We start from the raw sequence: 23,826 nt of genomic DNA, 5'->3' as shown, positions 1-23,826 counted from the left end.
ACACCTGATAACTGTCTGCTACACATTCCAATTTCTGCATCTGGCTTTTGAGGTTGATTAGAGTCTAGACATGGAAGGAGTTTGGTTCATTTAGGCCTAGTGCAGGAAGGCTTCATCGACACTCGTGGTCTTCCACCCTCCCGAGTTACCTAGGGTTATGCCTAATGACACCAACATTATGCAAAACGTATTTAGAGACAGTTCTGGTTATTTGTTATATAGTTCCATCTTCCCTATTCTTTGTTGTTAGAAGCATTTGCAAGAAATCAGGATCTTCTTAAGAATTCTTCTTTTCCTGATCTTGACTCCTCACAATCATGTTGTTTGTGAGAATGCAATCATTTCCAAAGAAATACACAGTGGTGTAGAGCCAGCAGTTTCTCTCAGAGAGACAGGACATCAGGAGAAAGAGAGAGAGGAAGGCTGAACACTCTAGCTGGTTAAGGGAAGGTATTAGGAATGAAAGAATGGTGGATGAGACCTTAAAAGGGTGGAATTGTGAAGGGAGAACAAACTATATGGTAGGGTCACTTAGGACTCCAAGAGGAACATGGAATACACTCCATTGAACTTTGTTACCTCCTTTGTATTGTGCGTTGAGTTCTATGGATGAAAAGTGTTATATATAAGAAATGGGAATTATTATTTTTATTTTATTGTCTTCACAAGATTATTTTTAAAAGAAATGCATCCTTGTTCTGACTTCACGTTGGAGTTGAATTGCAAAACCTCTAGCAAATGTAGCATCTTGCATTGTTGTCTCTGACTTTCCACAGCAGGCACCAGAACGTGTAATACTTGTTTATTACACTTTTGGGGAAAACTCTTCTGCTGTACTGGCCCCGGTGTTTACTGACTTATTTCCTAGTAAAACACATCTGAAGCAGGAGGGAATGGTCAGTCTGCATTTCCTTTGGGCGGGTGATGACATTTTGATGGTATGTGATGACATCACAACATACTAGTTGTCCCATTTTAACAAACTCACAAGGGAGGCAGGCACCCTACTTCCACAGTTTTGTTTTTAGCTGTGTGGCTATCCCTACACGGGCAGTTTGGAACAGCATTGGAGCCGTACACAGCTGGAGAACCGGCCCTCCGACGCCTCTGTCTCTAATGCACAATGTAACAGACACACCGCGTTTCACACGCGCGTGCAAGCAGAGTGCATACGCATATTTACACAGAGCACACGGCCACACGGAATACAGACAATGTAACCCCCACAGAGGACACGTGTAGACACAAGACAGTTGTGCAATGCCCCTGCGGGCGCACGAACACACACAGCGCCACACAGTCACCCGCCCCTACTCCTAGCGGGAGAGGGGAGGGGGGAATGGAATGGAGTGGGGGATGCTGATTGGCTCCAGCGCCACTCACGTCCCTGCCTCACCCGTCTCAGGGCGCTGCTGGAGTCACGTGCGGGTTTGTCATTCCCCCCCCCCCCGCTCCTGCCTCTCGCTGATTGGCTGAGTGTTTCCTCTGTGCTCTCAGCTCATTGGTGAGCGGCGCCCTCAGTCCCCGCCGGGCCCTCCCCGGCGTTAGATTTCCGGGGGAGCGAAGGGGAAGTGTCGGTCTCGCACCGGAAGTTGTCCTCGCTCGCGCCCCGGCCGTTGCCCGTCGCGCTCCGTGTCCGTTGCTGCCATGGCCGAGTTCGATCTGTTCGGCGCGCCGCCCGCCCAGCCGCCGGCCGCGGACAGCCCCGGCGTGGGGAACGGGGCGCTGAGCGGCGGCGAGGAGGACCCGGCCGCCGCCTTCCTGGCCCAGCAGGAGAGCGAGATCGCGGGCATCGAGAACGACGAGGGCTTCAGCATCCTGGAGAGCGGCGAGGTGCCGGCGGGGCTGCAGGGCCACGGCGGGCCCGCGCCGGGTAGGGCCCCTCTTCCGGCTCCGCGGGGGGGGCGATTCCCGCGGGGCCGGGCGGCTGGTGGGTCTCCGGCGCGCCTGGGCCGAGCCGCGTCCGGCCCTTCCCTGGTGGCCGGGCCAGGGGCCCCCTCCACCGCCCTCAAACGGGCCGCTCTGTAGCGGAGCTTGAGACGTGGCACCCGGGAGCCGGGGCCTGCCCAAGCCACCCCAGCCCCAGCGGCGCAGGGCATGTGGCTTCTCGGGGGGGGGGCTCCGACATCTTCAGTTCTCTGGGCCTCTTCATCTCTTCCGTGGTAGCCCTGGTTGCATTGGAGTAGCCGAGGGCCGAAGGAGGGCGACCGCTGTTACATCCCGCTAGCTACGGCGGGAGCTTCCTAATTGCCCATCCGATTCTCTAGCTGAACGGATTAACCCTGTGTTTGGCTAATAACCTCACTCCCCGTATTAGAGTGGCAGTCGTTGCAACGTGGCTGGCTTCGTGTGGTGGCTGTACACTGCATGCATAGGCATCGTTGATAAAGCAGAATTTCACAGGGAAAAGTAGTCTGTAGGCAGACGCCCTGTCCTGAAAAAATGTCTGTTTAGCCCTTCACTTCAGTATGTTGCACTGTTTTTCATATTCTCCTCTCTCCTGCAAGTGTTGAAAATAGTACCTTTTTAAAATTACTAAATCAATGAAGTTTAGCAATTACAAATTAAACCGAACATTGTAAATTTCTGGTTTGCTAGTATTGCTTTAAAATGAATAGTGAATTCTGCTTAATATTTTAAGAATATCTTAACTTTCCTTATCTTGCAAAACAAATTCTTCAGTGCTATACCTATAGCTTAATAACAGTACTTTCTCCATCTATTTGTGATTGGGTTGAAAGAACCATTATTAGCCTCAGTTTATGGACTTGCAAACCAAAATATTTGCTGCTTAAAACAACATGATGGTCCTGTATGGTATTTAACACTTCAGTCTTAATTTTGTGAATCTTTAGCTTTACTCTAACTGGTCAGGATTCTTGACACAGAAATAGACCAATGTACCATGGATCTTGGAACCCTGAGATTAGCTGAAGGATGCATAGAAGTTGCAGGCTTGATGTCACTAAATTAATACCTTCTGTAAAGTTGAAAAGATTTAACGGAGGAAGCTCTGATACTATGACAAGCTCCAGTATTACCTCCAATACTGGAGTTGCACCTCCAGGTTTAGTTGTACATTCTTCTTTAAATGAGAAGTGGAGGCTTTGAACCAGATGTAGAAAAGAGCAGTTCCTGTTGAGCACTTATGAAAATCTGGCCATTTCATTTAGGTGCACAAACAGAAGCTGATGAGCTTGTCTGAAAAATGTAGATGAGACTGACTGACCCAGTATATACTATATCCTTTCCACCAAGGACAAGCTAAGCTCTGAAGCATTTGTGAGCGCCTCTTTCAGTATGGTGTTTTTTAGCCACTGGGCTAATATTTAATTTATGTAGCCTTCAGTCATTGTTTCTTAGTAACCTTTGTACCTCTTTCTAACTTAGAAAAATTGCCTTTGCATAATACATGCTGCTTTTTCTTCAAGGAAAGGTGCTCTTTGTATTTCTTAGCAAGCTAAAAATTGTTCACATATTAGTTATATTGAGTATGTTGGTCTTACACATTTCTACATGTATGTATGCAGTGTAGCTCTGTGTCTCTCTCAGGATAGTAGAGAGACAAGGTGGGAGAGGTTATGGTGAGAGAGACAAGCTTTTGAGCCACACAGAGTTCTTCAGGTGACCACCTTCTCACCAACAGATGTTGGTCCAATAAAAGAGATGACCTTGCCCACCTTGTGTCTATTTTTCTCAATTACATATTTATGGATACTCCAACTCTGCTAGACTTGCTACTTGTTTCCATACATTAAGTTGAATAATGTAATTCCTCTTTTTTAAGTACTTGATGGATTAAAACATCTCAAATATACAGAAATAGGATTTTTTTTATAGCTTTGAAGTTGGAGATTTACTGAATGATCAAGTTTGCTTTTTTTCTTATCTCGTATAGTCCCTTAACTGAACACTTCTACTCTGAAGACACTATAGAGTCTAGCTGGGATGACTAGGTGGACTGGAAGAGCATGAGACTTCCAAACGTAAAGCTTCCATGGTGCTTACTATTCCATTAAGGGCTACTTCTAAGCTAGTCATGGGTGCAGCCTTTCTTTGTCAGTATTCATAATGGAGCATAAACTCTTCTGTGTAGAGTATTCTAACAACTTTCTACTAGGGATGTTTACATGGGAGTAACTTCCTGAGCTCTGGTGTTTGGTCCTGTTTTCTATTTCCTGCCCCAAGTCCATCCTGCTCTGATAGCCGTTAGTGCATGTATAGATGAGCGACTTCACAGAGCACTCCGACTTCAACCAGGAGTAAGCAGCAGATGAATTTATAAGGAGCATGCACTTTGTTTTTTATCATGAAGTCTTTGGTAACCCACTTGATGTAAGCATAGATTTTAATGTCTTAGAATGAGTAGATCTCTAAATGACATACAGCCGTAACTTCTTCCCAGCCTAAGTGACTTCTTTAAAAAGCAAGAAACAGTTTCTTTATTTTTACAGAAAAGTACTTCCCCTATGGGAAGCTTCCTCATGTCCCCTACAATCTTTCCTGTCTCCAGCAGAGCAACTCTGAAATAAATAGATCTAAAGTCAACTTCTGCTCCACATCCATAGTGTGGCCATCTCACTGTTATGATTCCTTCTCTAATACAGAGAACCTGCTGAACCTTCCAAAATTAATTTGGCTTGACATGGAAAAACTCTAATTTTTTAGTAAGCTTCTCTTTTTAAATGACAAATTCACATTTCTGACATCCATATAGAAAAGACAAAATTCTGTTGCTAATAGATTCTAGAGCAAATGAGTAGACCAGAGGATTATAAAGTAGAACTTCATATTTTCGCTGGGAATATTGGTCATTCAGTTCCACTTGAATTAAATGTAATAGGTGTTCTTTCCCCGAAATCCAGTACAGAAGGCTGACTTTCAGTGTGAGCTGCTGTAATTAGTTCTGATGATGCCAAGAATTTGAACCTTCCTACTGACCTGCTTCTCTGGGAGGTGAGGTTACTCGGAATCCTTAGTTCTACCTCTGACTATAAAATTGCATAAAGGTTGCAACAAAAGGTGTATCAGGACAGCTGTCAAATTCTTCTTGGTGAGATGTAATAGTTTTGTACAATACACAATAGAAGTAATTAGCAAACTGCTTTTTGCACTGTGTAAATTTGAAATGCTTAAGCGCAGCAGCAGGGGATTTGTGGATTTACTTTTTTTAACTTTAACCATTTGAACTGCCTTATTTACCGATCATACCAAATAGGATGAGTTCTATGTAAGACACTGTATTACCAGAGTAAAATCTGACTTTATAGAATAGTCATGAAATGAAGTTATAGGTACCTCCATTGGAAATAACAAACTACAGTGTAAGAAATGAAATTATGCAGTGAAAAGTAATTACCAGCTTCAGCTTGGGTGTTTGTGAAAGGATATGCTGGAGCAGCTTAAGTGCGCTTTTAAATAATAGCGCAGTGTTCGGCTGTCTGCTCAGGCATGTGAAAGAAATTCCACTTTAGTGTTGTGTTCAGTCTTGCTCAGTTAAAAATCAAACCAGTGGAAAGGTGGAACATGACAAGATTTCTCAAGACACGGGACAAGTGTAAAAATGGAGCCATATCAAACTTCTGACCAATTTTGACCCTCGTTATGTCTCTTGGTAGGCAGGCCTGTGCCTATTTTTCTGTGTGGAATCGTACAATCCACACCACTCTCTCCCTGGTTCCCCAGGTCACCGCATCCCCATCTACTAGTTGTTCCCACAGCTAGGCCAGCTGGGTGTTGGTCCCTGCTTTAGACTTCCTCTGCCATAGGAACATAACAGGGAAAGGGTTAAAGCAACAAAAGGATTCACTGTTATCCATTTGAGCACTGGCAGCTGAACTGCAGTAACTGCCTGGTTATCTGTGGAGAGCTCCAGCGAGAATTAACCTTTAGTTTTCCATAGAGCAAGCTACTCTTCATAAGTTGATGTCTCCTGTCTTCCAAGGTTGCAAAGACCTTCCAGTAGAACAAAGGGTAAAGACTTGCTTTTTTTTTTTTAAGTACAGTTCAGGTTATGAAAATAAACTACCTGGATATTGATCTTTTCTTGCTATAGAAGTTAACTGCATCAACATGTCAGCATGTTTTTTCTTTCCATAAGAGACACTGTGGAAACCAACAGCAGGCTAAGCTATATTGGTGCTCATGCATAAGGTTGCGATTTAGGTATGGAATCCATGACTTCCAGAGGCCTCTGACTTCAGCCAGCCTCAGCTGGGAGCTGCAGGGTCCCCTGCTGCCTGTGGAGGCAGGGAGCTGTGGGGTACCCCAGGTGGCAGGAGCCCCTGGATGATAGGGGCCCTGCAGCTGGGAGCTGCTGTAGGAGGGGGACCCTGTAGTTCTGGGCCCTCATGTGTGCTGGGGGCCCCTGTAGCTCCCAGCCCATGGCAGATGCCCAGGCTCCCCATTTTGTCATGAATATTTTTAGTAAAAGTCAGGGGCAGGTCATGGGCATCTGTGAATTTTTTATTATTGCCCATAACCTGTCAATCACTTACTAAAAATATCCATGACCAAAATCTTAGCTTTACTCATGTACAGTGCATTCTAAAACCGTTGCTACTCAGTTAATGGGAGAATAGTAACTATAACATGATTACTTGCAGAGTTGGGCAAACTGCTTACTGGTGTGCCCTACTGTGGATGTCAGTGGTGTCTAAAGAAGGCTATGTGGGCACTCTCTGGTTGCTAATCTTCTTTCCAGTCACTTTCACGGTTTTCACAGGGAGTTGGACTACCCCATTACTGTTCTTTGAGTGTGAAGTGACTATTCCGGAACTGTTGCATAATGATGTGGCTTGAAGTTGGTGGAATGCTTAATTTAGGCAGTAAATTGTATGCTTATCTTCAGGCTGCAAGGCAATGTAAGGTGGCTGTTCCTGTATGATAGGTTGTAATTCTGATATAGCTTGCAGGGTGCTTAAGGGGACAATAGCCGCTTAACACACACCCTTTTTTTGTCTGCAGAAGCAACTGCAAATAATGCTTTAGACTTAATTTTTTCTCAACTTAGACCTATCTTTTGCAATTGTAAAGTTAAACTACAGTGTGCACTATACTACTGTAGGAGTGTGTGTATATTACACACTCCTGCTATTTGGGAGTGTCTGGGTAACCTCCCTCCACCGCCTCTGTAAACATTTGGAAGAGGAGGGGGCCAGCAGTGGACTTCCAGTTGCCCTCTTATGAGTTAAGGGTTGTATTTGAAAACCTGGTAAGAGTTAATGGGATCTGAAGGGTAACTCACTGTTCTCTGGGGAGAGAGCAGGGTCTGGAATCTACTTTGTAAACTCTCTGCTTGCAGTTATCTTTAGTAGCAGGAAAAAGAGGCATAACTGAAATTGGAAGTTTGGGGGGGCAGAGAAAGCAGAAGGTTTCAGGTGGGCTCCCTCCTAAATGACTGACTGTGTGGCTGGGATACTTGAGTCTGCACTTCATTACCTCTTCCACAGGAGAGAATCTTGTGGAGCGGGTATTATGTTGCAGCCTACCAAGAATAAAGCGTCTTAAAAAAAACTGAAAGAAAAGAAATGGAGGCGCTAGTGGAAGCTTGTGTAGGGGGTGAGGTGGGATAGCCTTGATTTGGGCTGTTGTCTGGCTTGTTTGCTCTTCTGTTACTGCAACTCGTCAATGCTGGCTGAGATGAAGCAAGTTGGGGGGGAGAGGGGGGGAGGCGTGGAATAAAACAAAAATCAAGTGTTCCTAAGAGCATATCCCAAATGCACTATTTTGCAAGTGCATTTACCAGTTCCCCTACCCCATGACAATGAAGCTGATCTGGGGTTAATGCAAAGGTGTCACTGTTAGAGTGCAAGAGTCTCTGGGTGTTTGAGCTGACCTTTTCTAGAATCTCTAACACTTCTGGTGCTTGCAGGTTTACTGGGCATTGGGTTACAGCTTAACATCCATCACACTTGAGTAAATTTGTATGTTCTATTAACTATTGTAATTTGCAAGGAAGGAAAAACAGTTCAACCATGTTAATTAGATAATACTTTTAAATGGGACATTGACCAAGTGGAAAGGCCCATCTCCAAAAGCTACTGTTCAGTGTTGTCTGTCCTTTAACTAGTCAGCCCTTGCGTTGACTTGCTGTAGTGAGGAGAACATCCTCACTGCAGATAGTTTACCCAGCAATGCGCACTCCTAGGAAGGAGCCAGCCAGTTAATACTGTAAACAGAGTAGTCTGACAGCATGACCGCAAAGAGAACTGTCTAACATTAGGTGTATCAGCTGGGTAGGTTCCATTGTAGCCCTTCAAAGGAATTCCAGTCCTCTAAATAGTGTCAAGTTTTCACAATCAAACGAATACATCTCAGAAGGGGAAATGAGATGGCGTCATTAAACAGAGCTTCTGAGCTCTCTGTGGCAGTGCCCCTCTGTAGGGGGGATGAGCTCTAGCTCTTTCATACAGCTTGGGTAGGAAAACAGGTCTCGTGTGTTCCTACCACAGTTGCTTAAATTCTGCCAATTACTTAGGCCTTGGCTACACTGGTGCTGTACAGCGCTGCAACTTGCTGCGCTCAAGGGTGTGAAAACGCCGTGCAGCGTTGTAAAGCACCAGTGTAATCAGTGCTCGCAGTGTTGCTCGCTCGCAGCGCTGCACGCTATTCCCCTTGGAGAGGTGGAGTACTTGCAGCGCTGCGAGAGAGCTCTCTCAGCGCTGGCGGCGCGACTACACTCGCACTTCACAGGCCTTAGGGTAACATGGTGGTGACTTCTCTTGGCTTTTTTAAAACATTTAAACAACTATTTCAGCTTTCTTAAGGAATTGGTCAGAAAATGAAACCCTTGTTTTGCTACTTCTGTTTAAATTAATAATAAACCTGCAAAATCTAAGAGTTCCCCCAACTAGAAGTACACTAGACAGGAAGGTTCAGATAACTGTAAAAAGATGTCTTACTCAGAAAAACTGGGTAGCAGACTAACTTGCCTAAAGGACAGGAAACTTGAAGTTGCCACCTAGTCTCCTCACCTGCCTCTGTTCTTGAGTGGGTTGCCTCAGTACTGGTGGGGTTTCAAATCCCTAAACTTGTAGAAATCTTGGGTTCTATGCAAATCTTGTGAACACCTGTTAGAAGCCATGGCCATCTGACAAATTACTGTATGTCATCCTGGGTTCACTGCCATGGTCCCTGAGGGGGCTGCTTTCCTAAATTGGCAGCAAGCCCTGGGGGTGTGTGAAGAATAGGATGGTTTGCTGATGTAGGTAACCCCTGTCCCTTTTTCAGAAGGACAGTGAGTGGCTGTAGTACCCTTCCCTTCCTGAATGTGTAGAGACCCACTTGAAGTCCTTTCATATGAAAGCTGCTCATCCTCTTGCTAGGAGAGCATGCCACAGAATCACTTCATGTGCTGTGGGGCTTCCCTGTGTAATGAAGGGGAACGATAGATTAAGAGATTGGAGTGGGGATTAGAACAGGTATTCAAAAGAGTAACCCCGCAAGGAAAGGAGTATTCAAGGCAGCTGCAATTAAGAGTAATGGAACAAAAGTTGGAAAAATGTTAAATCTGAGCTGTATGTGTGAAGTCTTGAGTATAGTGTTTGACACATTGGACAGTGCTGTGGAAAACCACCCTGATTAGTCAGGGATGGGCTAAATTAAGAGCACTGCACTGAACACTTTGGAAGTAATTGGATTAAATACTAATTGTCACTAGGGCATGACAAAGCTGAGTGGGAGTTGATGTCATGAGTCCATGCCAGTTAGTGCTAACAGTATGTGGTTTTGTGTCCATAATTGAGCAGGGTGTCATACTAAAGAGAAACACGATGAAATTGGTTCTGAACTGTTGTCCGTGAAGAGATCCTTGATCTACCAATTGGGCCTTACCTTGGGGTATCTGGTGCCCTACGTGAAGAGCCTTTGACTCTTTTAAACTGCCCCATGTGACGACATAGCCTTAACTCTCAAATGTGCAAATCAGATTTGAGCTGCCCCAGAGGCTGGGCTGGGATAGCCAACATTAGAGACATTTCCTTGCTTTGCTTGTGCTCTTCTAGATGCCTGTTTGTTGCAATCTGAATTAAAATACACCTCTACCTCGATATAACGCTGTCCTCGGGAGCCAAAAAATCGTACCGCGTTTATAGGTGAAACCACGTTATATCGAACTTGCTTTGATCCACCGGAGTGCGCAGCCCTGCCCCACCCCACCCCCGGAGCACTGCTTTACCATGTTCTATCCAAATTTGTGTTATATCAGGTCGCATTATATCGGAGTAGAGGTGTTTTCTCCCTAAGTCTCTTTCAGGACCTGTGTTTCCTCCCCTCTTTAAGCTAGCCCTATATTTTCATTTGGCCTTTGTCTCTTTCCTAGCATATGCTGCTGACCTCTGAAATGTGCAGAAGAAATTCTTCAGGGCTCTTAAGACTCATTTCCTGCACACTCTCTCCTTTCTCCCCCAACCACATACTGGGACATCTAAGAGAGTTCTCTTCCTCCCTAACTCCAGCCTCTCAGAGCTTCGAGTGTTTTTCTTCAGGCTTTGCCACTGTCTTCTACAGCCCACATCCACTAACATTTAATTGACTGTGGGGTTCATTTGTTACATCTCAAAATGCATTGCATACCAGAGTGTCAGATCTCCACCTTGCTGTAACAGTCTCAACTTGGAGACGTCAGGTCCCTCAAGGTGCCAGTATGCACAACAGGATTGGTTACTGGAAGTTCTTCAGGATGCAATGGCCCAGGCAGTTCTTGTAGCCTGTCTGTCTAAATCTGCCACTGGCTCCAAAGCCACTGAGCGGCTTTGGTATTGTTCTTGGCTGATGGAAAGGCTTCCAGGCAGGATATATTTAAGCTTTTCTGCTAAGGAAAGCAGACAGACTCTTCATGTTTCCGGAGCAAAGGCTGTCTGCTGCACAACTCAGCTTTATTTGTACTGGGCCCAAGGCTGGCAAGCAGACACTTATTCCAAACCACTGATACTGAATTATGCAAACACTCTACCTGAATAAAGTTGCAATAAGAGAATGCTTGGCTTCTAGTACTGCTTCTATTTTAGTGCTTTTGTGTTGGCTTGTGGTGAATATTGGTACCATATACAGAAAAGGTAATGGTGGTATGCCTGGATGAGATGGGGATCAGTATGCTGACTTTGTATTCCCGTCGCAAATTTTGAGAAGCTCAAAGAACTAACATGCAGAAAGTAACTTACTACCATTTTCACTGCTTTCTAATGCTAAGAGGATTGCTTTACAATGTCTAGGCACAAAAATAGTTCTGAAATGCAACGGTGCATGTACATCCTTCTTGGGGACATTCTGTTCATAGTTCTAGTCAGCAATATTAACTAATGTATAGTATTGAAATTCATCTGCAGAGGCCATCTGTTTCTGCAACAGTGTAATTATACATAAAAACTGCAGTTTTCAATATATGCACTCAAAATGCTCCTCTCCATAGTATCTAGGTGCTGTAGTGACCTTTAAAGTCTCTCTCTAATATACAATGACATCTTATAAAGCTACACTAAAAATGCTAAAATTGCAAAGTTGAGCATTCATAAGTTAAACTCCAGGTTTAAGGTTGCTTGTGCAACCTTAATTGGCTCTCTAATGCGTATGTAATTACATGATCACATGTTCCACAGGACCCCTGCCTTGTTAGCTCACTGAATGGTAGCTATTGAGAACAGAAATTCCTTGCAAAACTTGCATATTAAGGATCACATGAATCACCATACACACATTTCAACAACACTATAGCAAAACTTTAAGCAACTCCTTACCTCCTTTCTTATATCTTAGAACATAAGAATGGCAGTGCTGGGTCTCACCCATTGTCCGTCTAGCCCAGTATACTGTCTTCCGACAGTGGTTGGTGCCCGATGCTTGAGAGGGAATGGACAGGGCAATTTATCGATAGATCCATTTCCTGTCATCCAGTCCCAGTATCTGGCAGTCAGAGGTTTAGGGACAACCAGAGCATGGGGTTGTGTCCCTGACCATCTTGGCTAATAGCCATTGATTGGACCTATCCTCCATGAATTTAGTTATATATATTTTGGCTTTCACACCATTCCTTGGCACAGAGTTCCACAGATTAACTGTGTGTGAAGAAATACTTTTTTTTTTAAACCTGCTTGTTAATTCCATTGGAATTGATTCCTGAAATGAATTTATGTGAAGGGATCAATAATACTTCCTTATTCAATTTCTCCACACCAGTCATGATTTTATAGACCTCTATCCTATCCCCCCACTAGTGTTTTTTTTTTTTTTTTTTTTTTTCCTTCCCCTCCCCTAAACTGAACAGTCCCGGTCTTTTTAATCTCTTCTCATATGGAAGCTGTTCCAGACCTCTAATCACTTTGTTTATCCTCAGTACCTTTTCCGATTCTAATTTTGGAGATGAGGCTATTTTCTGTCTTATTGAGCTGAGGGGTGAAAACATTATCTTCTATCCCTTTCCTAAGGGTTCCTAACCTTTTTTTGACTGTTGCTGCACATTGAGCAGATGTTTACAGAGAACTATTGACAATCACTCTAAAATATCTTTCTTGAGTGGCAACGGCTAATTTAGACCCTGTCATTTTGTATGTATAGTTGGGAGTACTAGTATTGCATTTATCCACACTGAATTTCATCTGCCGTTTTGCAAGATCCCTTTGTAACTCATCCTAGTCAGCTTTGGACTTAACTGTCTTGAGTAATTTTGTATTGTCTGCAAATGTTACAACCAATGAGCCTAATCATATTTATTAAGGCTTAGGTATTGTGATTTAAATTTTTGCTCCAAGACCTGTCTAACCTACAGTCACCATTACCTTACAGATGCTGTTGATGGGGTGATGAATGGAGAGCTCTATCAGGTAATGAAAGGATATCTATCTTGAACAATAAAAACCTGTTGAGTGAAATTAGATTAGTCTGTCTCATCTTACGCGGGGGTTCCGTTCCGTGGTCAGCACATAAAGCGAAAACCGCGTATAGTCAAAATTCCATTGAGTTCAATGGCGGGCGGAATTGCCCGCACTACAGGAACAGTAGTAAAATTGTTTTTCTCTGTTGTTGTTGTTGTTGTTTTGCCAACTGCGTAAAGCTGAAATTGTGCATGTTAAATGCGCGTAAGATGCGACAGACCTGTACCTCCTAAATGTTAAGTGTGTTCTCAAAAGCTGTTTCTAGCCTCTTACAGTAGGGTTACTCATAGGTTAACCATCTTAATCTAAATAGAAATGTTCCCCGTTGTTTGCCTTTTTACTAGACTTAAATCTCCTGACTTATTAATGAAGGGAAAAACTAATCCAGTCTCTAATCTTGTAATACTCCTGTGAGATTCCATAGCTGCCAGGCAATTAGAGTACACTCCCATCTTTGGGTGGAAGACAAATTACAGCAAAAATCCATGTTGACATCATATTTTAATTGGTAACATGCCTTCCTCTGGGAAGACTGCCATGTACTCAGGTCCCATGTTAGGACTTGAGTTGATACTTAAGGCTGGCACTGCGTTACTAGATGTGATGTGCTTCGACTAACAAGTTTAATCATGGTCAGCATTGACTAGGCACAAGCTAAAGATTCTGTGGTGTTCCATAAAGAGCAGGGGAGAATCATTTGGGCAGAATTCAGTGTTTTGTTTTATAACTTAAATGCTGAAACAATTAAAATTTTCACAGTTGTGGGGACTTATGGGGTGTGTGTCAGACAATTATTTAATGACCATAGATGTTGAGATTCAACAAGTTAAAGCTTGATCACCATTAAAGCACTGACATCACATGTCAAAATATGCAAAGTAAATATCCTTAGAAAATGTTACTTGAGAATTTTAGTTTTTCTTTGTCCATCTATTAACTTCAGTTATCAATGAAAACATTTGTCAATTTGTGTGTGTATGTATATCTGTTTACCAATATTTGCTTATTACAAATCCAGTCCTTCTAAGCCTAGAGAACACTTGACAAGACACAAGTATCTTAACATTAAACAGTTCCTTATAACATAAAACCCAGTCTGTATCGTATGCTCGCTGCATTATCCAATCCAAACTCCTTATGTTTACTATGCTTTAAAATAGCTTGGGTGACAGCTGTGAGCAGAGTTCTGAACCACTAGCCAAATAGTCCATTACTGTCCAGTAGATGAGAATTCTAATGGCCACCGCTTTATCAAGTGGCAAAGCAGAACAGATATTGCTAAGACTCTCTCCTAAATAGGGACAGTAGTGCATATGGCTGGCTAAACCACTCCACAAAACCGCTTTAAAAAGTCTCTGGTACGGGTTTGATAAGAATGTTCTAAGTCTACTTAAACTTCATTGTAACCTAAAATTGTCTTGGTGGTTAATTTCAAATGTCCAAGTTGTTGATGCTGTTGCTTCATGGGGCAAAGGATTTGTGAGATGACCCTGTTCAGATGAGCGGTTGGCCTTTGGTCTAGCCACTTCAGTTTCTGCCACTTCCATCCTAGGTGAACACTCCATTTCTCAATGTTGCTTGAGGCTCCAAAGTAAATGTAGAACTGATCTCTGTGGACTTTTTATTGTCTGGCAGTGGGAAAGCTAAAATACTAACCGGCCTTTATGTGCAACGTGGCTGAGATGCAAAATGAGATCTCTTGAGTCCTAATCGCTCACTGTACCCTTGGAAGGAATTTTTCCCCCTTGTGTACAATGGGAACACCACCCAGGTATAGAGGATGAATGGTATTTGCAGAACTTTGAACATGTTAATTAACTTCTCTTAGCAAGAAAAGCAGCCAAGGAAACTTCACTAATTGCTTGTTTATCCTCTTTAGTCATGCGCGCCCCCCCCCCACCATGCCCAACCCCTTGTCCAAACTCCATTTTGATCAAAGTAGTCAATAGATCCTTGTCCACCGTAATTTTGTAATTGACTGTACAAATATCTTCTCCCTAGCCTAAGATTCTAGCTGCTTTTTCCAGTAAAGCACTAATCCTACTGCAAACCTCTCCTTGCTAGTTACCCTTGTTCATAATCCACTAGAAGCATCTGTTGCTGGCATGCCCTGTTAGAAACACCCAAGAATAGCCTTCTCAAGTGCTAAGGCACACGTTACATTTGTGTTTAGGGTATTTAAAATCGTGTTCATATTCTTGTATGAGCCTTTCCAATTGTTTCCTCTTTTTAAGGAGAGCAATGGGCCAACAGACTGCTATGCCGCTATTTCACATGTGGATCGACTGCAGTCAGAACCAGAGAGTATCCGTAAATGGAGAGAGGAGCAAAAGGAACGCCTAGAAGTCCTTGGTAAGGAAAAGCATGAGGTTTCTGTCTCTCTGCAGGGCTTGTTGTTCAAATTCTACCTTGATTCCTTTATACAAGAGTTGAATTTAAGTATCACTTGCCTATCTGCCATCTTAAATTCTTAACCCTCAGTTCTTGTTGACAAACACGCTACCCAATCAGACTCCCTGTTAATGGGGAGCTGGCTTGATGCTGCCCACTAGAGGGGAAAATCTCCCAGTTGCTTAGGCATCTGAGATTTCCAGCTCTGTTTAAAGCTGGAAAACCTGGCCAATACAAAACTGCTCCTTCTTAACCAATAGTGACCTTCATATTGGCGTCTGGAGACTTGAATGGTGTCCTGCACACAGCAGCACCCTTGTGCCTGAAACCTGTCATGGAGAGAACCCTACTGAAAGGATAGTGAAGAGCAGAGGGACCTCTGCTCAGCCTCTTTCTCCAGCCTGCCTGGAAGGGGTTTCTGCACTGCTACATGCCAGAACCTCTGGGGTGACAGGTGGAAGGATCTGCTTTAGACTTCAGCCCTGCCCAACAGCAATGGGAAGACAAAGGCCTTGCCTCTAAATACTGAGTATGGTGTAAGTGTGGTTTATATAGGTTAGCTAAACATGGACCACCCCCTTGCTGTCTCTCTCTTGGGGGTCTGTTGCTGGATCAAATTTCATAAGGAGTTCAACTGAAGCTAACACATCTTGGTGACCTGCCTCGTGTTTTAACGGGTGTCAAAAGGAAAACAAATCCAGCCTCCCTTCTGCCAGCAAGAAATGGTGGTGAGCATAGTGCCAGTTGCCTCTCATTACCATTTACTCTATTTGCCCAGTCTTTAATAGAGCACTGAAGTCATTTATTACCAAAAGGATCTTAGCGGTTGGGTTAAAACTAGTTAAACAAAATGATGTATCAACTAGTGATCTGTCAACTGACTGAGGAATTCCTTCCAAGCAATGTGAATGCTATCACCTAGGCATGCAAAGAATCTACAGGCAGGTCAACCTGACCAGCTTCTCACTTCAAGCAGGGGAGAATGTGGTGTACTTCATGAGATACCAGGAGAGCTACTGAAGTCGGTGGTGTAGCAACCCTTGCCTTCAGTGGGATAATATCATTGCTTTTTCTGCACTACTTGTTGGGGTGGATGGAGTTGCCTTATCTGAAAGATAAGTGTGTGCCTCTTTTAGGCTTTTTGCAAGTACCAGGGCCCCAGAGTTTGCTTCTCTGGGCATTGAAGAGGTATTTGACTTAAGGAACGCTGTTAGCAGCATAGAGAGATAAAAGGGGCTCACCCCCTCACTGCCTGGCTGGCACTGTTCTCTGCCTTGGCTGCTTGCCAGAAGTATGGCTAGCAACCAGGTTTTTGAGAACCTAGTTTAGGAAAGTGACAAGTACCATCTTGGGTTTTTAAAGTGGCCTGCTAATGGAATTGTTCTCTTCAGTAGATACCGACCAGATGAAAGCCCCTGGCACGTTCACTGAACTTGCTCTTCTAAATTCTAAGCCCCACAAAGATCTATAGTGGCCAGCTTCTGCTTCACTGATGCCCAATAAGTACCATTCTGGTGCTGGTACAGCTGACGCAGGAGAAGTTGGGGAAATGCATTAGGCAAGACAACTGCATTACTTTATACCCTTTGGGGAAATACTTTATCAAAAAAAGTAAATGCAGTAATCAGCCAAATTGCATCCAGCTTCAGATTAGCTGTGTATGAGTAGACTTGTTGGGAGCATAGGGAATAGAGTTTAGCTAGTCTGCAAATAGGATTAATACAAGGCTATCGCATGTGGCCACTCTTGCAGCATGCCTTCACTAGCCTGGCTCAGTAGCACAAGGTACTCCTTCCTTGAAGGGTTCTGTGGTGTGGAGATGTCAAGGGAGATGCCTAACATCTTTACACTTCCCTTGTCTGATCAGATTTGGTCACAGTACCGTTTAACTGGTGCACCATTTTAATCATCACATGAGGTTCCTGGGTCTCAAACACTGTAAGACCCCCAAAATGCATGACGTTGGCTTACAAGCAGTGTTACGGTGTCTCTTAAATCTTCAGATGCTAACTCTCGAAAGCAGGAAGCAGAATGGAAAGAGAAGGCGATAAAGGAGTTGGAAGAATGGTATGCAAGGCAAGATGAACAACTACAGAAAACAAAAGTCAACAACAGGTAAGGATTTTCTGTAGCTCTTTGGAGTGGTTGAGGTTTGTGGAAGGAATCAAAACATAGCCAGAGTGCTGTTGGCATCTTGTATACTTGTCTATATCCATTGTCCGACTAAAGATACACCAGTGCTTTTGGACCACCAGGGAAACTGGCCTTCTTATTCAGTAAGAGATCGATTTGTGAAAATGGTTCTTAGTTGTAAGTGGGTTTCTTCATCTTATCAGAGATCTTATGGTAAGTTCCAGGAGGATGTTCTTGGTACCTGGAGATGTGACCTTGCTTAATGTGGCCTAGTGTATCAGTGTAGTTAGAGCCAGCATAATTAGCAAGAGTAAGATTTTTAACTTGGGCTGAATGGTCTGCTCAACCTCGCTGGCAACAACATCTTTGGCTTTCCCACAACAACCTCTCAATACCTCGGCACCCCCACAGGATAGGTTAAACAAATCCCAACAATTAATCATCTTGTTCTTGACAACTGGGTGGGTAGAGACTCCATTATTTTTTTTTGATAATGGAAGGTGTCAATACCCAAGTGAGGGGTGACCTCCTATCCTAGATAACATTCTAGTGACAAGATTCATGGTGGTGTGGCAGACTTTGACCCAAAATCTGACTCTCTGATTATAATTCTGACCTCTTGAATTTGTAGCCATGTTCTAAAGGCTGGAGCAGGGAGATGAGTCTTAAAGCTGGGAGCAGAACCCAGCACTGACTTGCTGTAAACCTGGCCAGTAATTCTTAACCTCTCTGTTTCTCTCTGCCTATGTGTTGCGTGCATCAGGGGGCACATGACCAGGATTCATCGCTGAATCTGGTCCATCATTAGCTTCCCTGGTTTGGGCCAGGTACTGACTGGGAATGAGACGTGAATGCTGATCTGTAATCTCTTCTTGGCTGCTGAACAATGCTAAATAAAGTCATTACTATGGTCTTAACCTGACTTATATAGTCATTTTAAAAATTAAGAATAAACATCTCATACCAGCCAATGGTTTGCCCACTAGATAGAAAAACTATGTTGGAAGTACAGGGCCTTGTCAAATGGTCCACTTGGTCTCTTTAAACTTGTGAGTTTCCTGGGGCAACTCCCTCATTGGAAGGGGTCAATCTAACTCCTTATCTCTCCATCACCTAACCATTGCTCCCAGGTGAGAAGCCTCTGCATAATGGGAGCAAGAGAGGCAGGCCTGGTCCTTTGAGGTGGAAGGGGAGCTGAAGCTCCCATGGGGTTGGGAAGAGTAATATTTTTGTACTAATCAAATGGTGGGCTTGGGACTTCCCCTCCAGACTCTGGCAACACCCCTACTCTTCATGTCTCATGCAAATGAAATTTCCACATCTTGCGGCTGACGGTAGGAGTAACACATTTCTGAGTAGACTGACAGTGAAGTTCAGAATGTCATCAAAAGCCTCTCGTTTAGCTCAGTCCTGGAGTTCAGGTACTGTTAAACCATCAGTTATCTGATGTGAACTGCTTGTAACTGCTGGGGGATGAGCTCACAGTGTAGGAAGAGGCATTCATTCCCCTCCTCCATTGTGGTAATGGTGAACTCGGAAGAGCATTGGCCGAAATGGGTGTGATTGACAGTCTTTACAGCCTTGGGATGGCTCTTCTGTAAGACTTCCAAGTGGAAAAGTAGTAACTGTCAATGATCCCAAACAGGTCTCCAAGATGGTGGATGTACATGCTGAAGTGTGGGGTGGTTAAAAATCTGATTTAAACTTTTTTAATTAAACTAAGCTTAGGCCCTAACATAGATCTAGTAAATAATTTAAATACAAAAATCTAGAACCTATTTGCCAGGTTTTAAAGAGTCAAATCACTGAGCTGGTGGAAGTCACTGGCTGAGTACTTGAAACCAGAATCTGTTGAAGTGCGGCATCAGCAGTTGTCTTTTGCGGGTGCGGGGAGACCAAACTGAAAAGAGAGATTCTATTAGTTCAGTGCAAGGACTAGTTCATTCAAAGTTAAGAAACCAATTGAGAGTGGAAAAAGCAGGAAAGTTTTTGTTTATCTTCCGATCTATGAATAAAAACTAGATGTGCAAGGGTCTACTAGCTCTAAAATCTCAAAGGGCCTGGTGACTAGAAATAGTTCATGGACTACAAATCCCTCCTGTTTAATAAATAAGTTTGAAATGCAAACGTTTTGATTAGGCTTTTTGATGGTTTTTCTTATGTTAGCAAACTTCAGGTAGTTTTATTTAGTAAAAAATGCTGTTTTTGTGCACTTCTAATTATTTTTGAATTTCCATCTAGATAGAGCTTGACATGTCACAAGTAATTTTCTTAATCTAGTATATTATTGGTGATACATTTTTTAAAAAAATGTAATCATGTTAAACTATATAGTTGCTTCTATAAAGATGTATAGATGCATTATATTCTCAGTACTTGCCAAAGAAAGCACCAAATCTAGTCTAAAGGCTATAATTTAGCCATCAAAATGTTTTAATGGCCATCAACCTTTGGGACTCACAGAGCAGCAAAAAAATAAGCTTTAGAAAGCATGACCTGTGAGGGAAGGCCAGAAAAAGGGCATGTTTAGTCTTGAAGACTTTCTGGGTGGGAGAGAATCTAGTAGCAGTTAAAGAGAGGATGGTGATCAGTTCTCCATGTTTACACGTATAACTTTTTGTCCTACCTTTGGTAATCAGCTGCAAGGGAGATTTAAGTTGACTATCCTTACAGTTCAAAAGTAGCTAAGTATTGGAATTGGCTCCAAGGGAATCCCCATCATTGGAGGTTTAAAGAACAGATTGGACAAATATCTGTCAGGGATGGTCTGTGTTTACTTGGTCTTTCCTCAGAGCAGGGGGCTGGACTAGATGACCCCTCAAGGTCACTTCCAGCCCTACATGTCCATGATTCTATGAAAATTAATTAAAGTACAAATGAAAACAATTAAATTCACTTAAATCAAAGTTTCCTTCTGATTTTAAACAGCTTTGATTTAAATGAGTCCACCCAGATGATCTAACTTCCTGAACTAGTTGTCTACAGCTAGGTATCTCAAAGCTTGTCGAGCTGTTCCTCCATGGGGAAACCTTGATGCAGAACATGCAACTGAATATTAGTCACTTTCCAGCTCAGTGTATTTCCTCTAACTACAGATTCAGTCTGATGGGGTGTATAGTTTAATACCGTTCTCTTGTTTTACCTAACCTGTCTTCCGCTATATTCTCTGCTTCTCATCCTTCTCTCTTTTCTCCTACCTGCTTGCCTTCCTCTTGGACTACTTGCTGCCTAGGGTGGCAGATGAAGCTTTCTACAAACAACCCTTCGCTGACATGATTGGTTATGTGTATGTTGCTTAACTACTAATTGTCTGTCTGTCTGATCCTCTTTGTATCCTTCAGAGACAGTTAACATTCTATTTGGTGACTACATTAAACAGAGTATTTGGAGTCCACTGTCAAAGGCTGATGGGGGTATATATAGTAGTTCTTCCTACAATACAGTGTGGTATTTGAGCTGCAATACTGAAGTGAAATGTCACCTTGATCTGTAGAGGGTCACCTGAGACCTCCTGGATGCCACTTGTACTAACCCATGCAGCATGCATACCACCAATAATACACTGCTGGTAAAGCATAATACCAGCTAAATGACAGCAAGACTAAACTCTGCTTCCAGGCCAGTGGAAGCTTGGCTGCACACTAAGGTGTATTATGAGCACAGAGGTAACAAACCTCTCTGGTGGTGGTGCTTTCTCACACAGATGCTGCTTTTGGCCCTAACCACCTCTACAGACAAGATGTTAAATAGGAAAGTTGCTTTTCTATGAACTAACACTTGAGGCTGGAAGGCTTGATTTGAGGGAGGTATAAAAGGATTTAATTTGCCTGTCCAAGGTGCTGAGCACTTAGAGTGCCTGTCGAAGTCAGCGAGAACATCAGATGCTCAGCACCTCTGAAAATCAGGCCAGTTCTTTAGTGCTTAACTCCGTGCACTCAACTATGGAAAAAGTAGGCCTTAATATGCAATCAGGGTGGTGGGGAGGAAGTTAGGATTGTTTGCCCAGTTTCATCTGTGTATTATTCCCATTTGGGTAATCTCCCAAAGGATAGAGTGGTGACAGCTCCATTACATGCAGCATATGAAACCAGACAGCCAGAACATTGGAGAACAATGCTGTGTGTGCAGACAGACAAGTAAGCCCATGGGCCTTTCAATCTAGCTCTGCTTTTCAAAGTGAAAGCCCTGGTCTCCAACCCCCAAGGAATGGATGGGTATTTTCGCTAATGGATTTAAGGATTACAATGCGGCTTTTTTGGCTTGTTCATATGCTTTAATTTCTTCCTTTACGTTTATAGACTTGAATTCAAAGATGACCATTTCAGATACTAAAGCCCCTTTTAAAGGTGTACTGGTGAGAACAGTAGTATGGCTTTGTCTGAGGGAATTCAGATTGACGTTCCAGTGTGGAATTGATGACTAACTGTAAGCCGAGACTTGTGAAATGCTGGATTTACAGGTGGTGGTTGATCTTGTTCCGAAGTTTCCACTGAAAGCCGTGGCGTTAAAGCACTTGTTTCCTGTACCAGTCTCCATGTAGCCAATGCGAAAGGAAACGTGCCGTGTAACGGCTGCAGACTAAAACTGGCAGCATGTTTCCTGACTGTAGACTGAACTGCTAGTGCATGTCCGGCTAGCTTATCATCTGCATTAAGCTCATTCTCATTTTCTATATCTGACTTAAACTTTCTCTCCTTGTTTCTTTTCTTCTCTTCACCTTTAAGCACAAACATAAACCATCCTTGCTACAGCCTAGAACAGTTAAGTAAAAATCTTCACTGCCCCCCTTAAGTGTCTTGTCACATGAAGTAGCAGTGTTGTAGTGACCCTTGTCTTCAGTGGTGTTTGTACTCCAATCATCCCTGGGCCCAGCGCTGCCCCTTCCCTTCCATAGGATGATCACGGTCATTGCTTTCTCTGTACGGCTTGTTGGAGTAGATGGATTTGGTTTGATTTCTCTCAAAGTGCTTACTGCGCTCGCCCTTATGCGGCTACCAGAGACCCACAATTTGCTTAATCCAGGCATCAAAGGGTTACATGTGCCTTGGAGCAATGCTGCTGGCAGCACAGGGATGCCAAAAGGATAACGCTGATGCTTATGGTTTGCTAACCTACATGTTGGAAAGAATTCCATGAGTACATCTGGGGTAAAAGAAGGGGAACGGTTATCCTTTTAGCTGAACTCTGTGTAACCCTCCCCTTTGCCAAAACGTGCCTCGTAAGTCTATAGCAGACGCAAGCATGGGAGCTATGACTTAAATTCCTCTTTGATCCACGCTGCTTCTCTACACCATTGGGAACCATCCGCACACAGTTTTACGATGGCCTGCACGCCTGGGAGTATCTGTAAACCAAATGGAAGTTATTCCTCCATCTTGCACTTCAGTAGATGGTAAACTTCCAGTTGGCAAATATCCAAAGCAAACTGATAAGAGTTGAAGGCTTAAAAACAATAGTTAACGTACCAAGGCATTGCTTTAAATTAAATGCCTACGTCGGAGTGCCTGAAACTTTTACTTGTGTGCGTACTTAGGCCACGATTGAATAACTACGCTTAAACCAAACACCTGTATTCCAACATTTTACACAGCAATTTTCTGCACTGCTTGTGCATAGCAGATTACTGCAACCTGTTCATCTCCAAGGTTGGGGTAGGGGAGCTTAACAAGCCTTAATGTTCTCAAGCAGCTGTCAGGTTACGTTCTCCTATGAAACGTGTAAAATTGAACCACAGTCTATGGAGGGAAAGGAGTGGCTTCTGGGGGGTGTACAGATCCGACATTAACATGTAGTATTGCATTGCTTCTAGGGCAGCTGAAGAAGCCTTTGTGAATGATGTGGAAGAAACTTCCCCAGGCACAGAGTGGGAACGTGTGGCTCGGCTCTGTGACTTTAATCCCAAGTCTAGTAAGCAGGCAAAAGATGTGTCCCGCATGCGCTCCATCCTTATTTCACTCAAGCAGGCTCCGCTGGTTCGCTGAAGGAAAAGCACAATGGAAACACTACAAATGCAATATCTTAACCTTACTCAGAGAAGCTGTGTTTGCAGTAATTGGATTAATTATGTTTAAATGTGGGTTTTTGTTTTTTTGTTTTTTTTTTTTTTTGGACCAAACCTCATGAAGTATCTAGAGTTGATCATTGTTTGTGATTGCATGTTCTTCCTCATGTTTCCTTCCTCTGTCCCAAATGGGAGGAGAGAACCTCCAGAACTGTAGTCTCTCTGTACTCTTGTGCACTGAGATGTCACTTTCAACTGTACTGATATTAAAGGTCTGTTAAACAGTTACGTGTGTCCTCTTTCATAGACAGAGGTAGCTTTCCCACCTTCCCTTCTAAAGGAGACATTTTCAATCCAGAGAGTGTCCAGGAGCAAACTTCTAGCCTCATTATAGTGGCAGCTGAAGAAAATCTAAAGCACTAGCCTCACCCA

The 23,826-nt window shown here is 43.4% G+C and overlaps 1 protein-coding gene across 4 annotated transcripts; it reads left to right on the top strand.

Annotated features, from left to right (window-relative positions):
* The first annotated feature begins 1,562 nt into the window (after positions 1-1,562).
* On the top strand, positions 1,563-23,680 carry CLTA (clathrin light chain A). Of its 4 annotated transcripts, XM_054032149.1 has the most exons (7): positions 1,563-1,873; positions 12,781-12,818; positions 15,104-15,221; positions 17,264-17,375; positions 20,626-20,679; positions 22,118-22,153; positions 23,203-23,680. In XM_054032149.1, the coding sequence occupies exons 1-7, from the start codon at positions 1,648-1,650 to the stop codon at positions 23,372-23,374; spliced, it is 756 nt and encodes a 251-aa protein (XP_053888124.1). In that variant the 5' UTR covers positions 1,563-1,647; the 3' UTR covers positions 23,375-23,680. The 4 variants fall into 4 exon arrangements, with proteins under 4 accessions (XP_053888124.1, XP_053888126.1, XP_053888125.1 ...); XM_054032151.1 differs by lacking the exon at positions 20,626-20,679; XM_054032150.1 differs by lacking the exon at positions 22,118-22,153.
* The last annotated feature ends 146 nt before the right edge of the window (positions 23,681-23,826 follow it).

This window comes from Malaclemys terrapin, chromosome 6 (genome assembly GCF_027887155.1).
Source record: "Malaclemys terrapin pileata isolate rMalTer1 chromosome 6, rMalTer1.hap1, whole genome shotgun sequence".
NCBI lineage: Eukaryota > Metazoa > Chordata > Testudines > Emydidae > Malaclemys > Malaclemys terrapin.
This window is presented reverse-complemented; position numbering and strand designations above follow the sequence as displayed.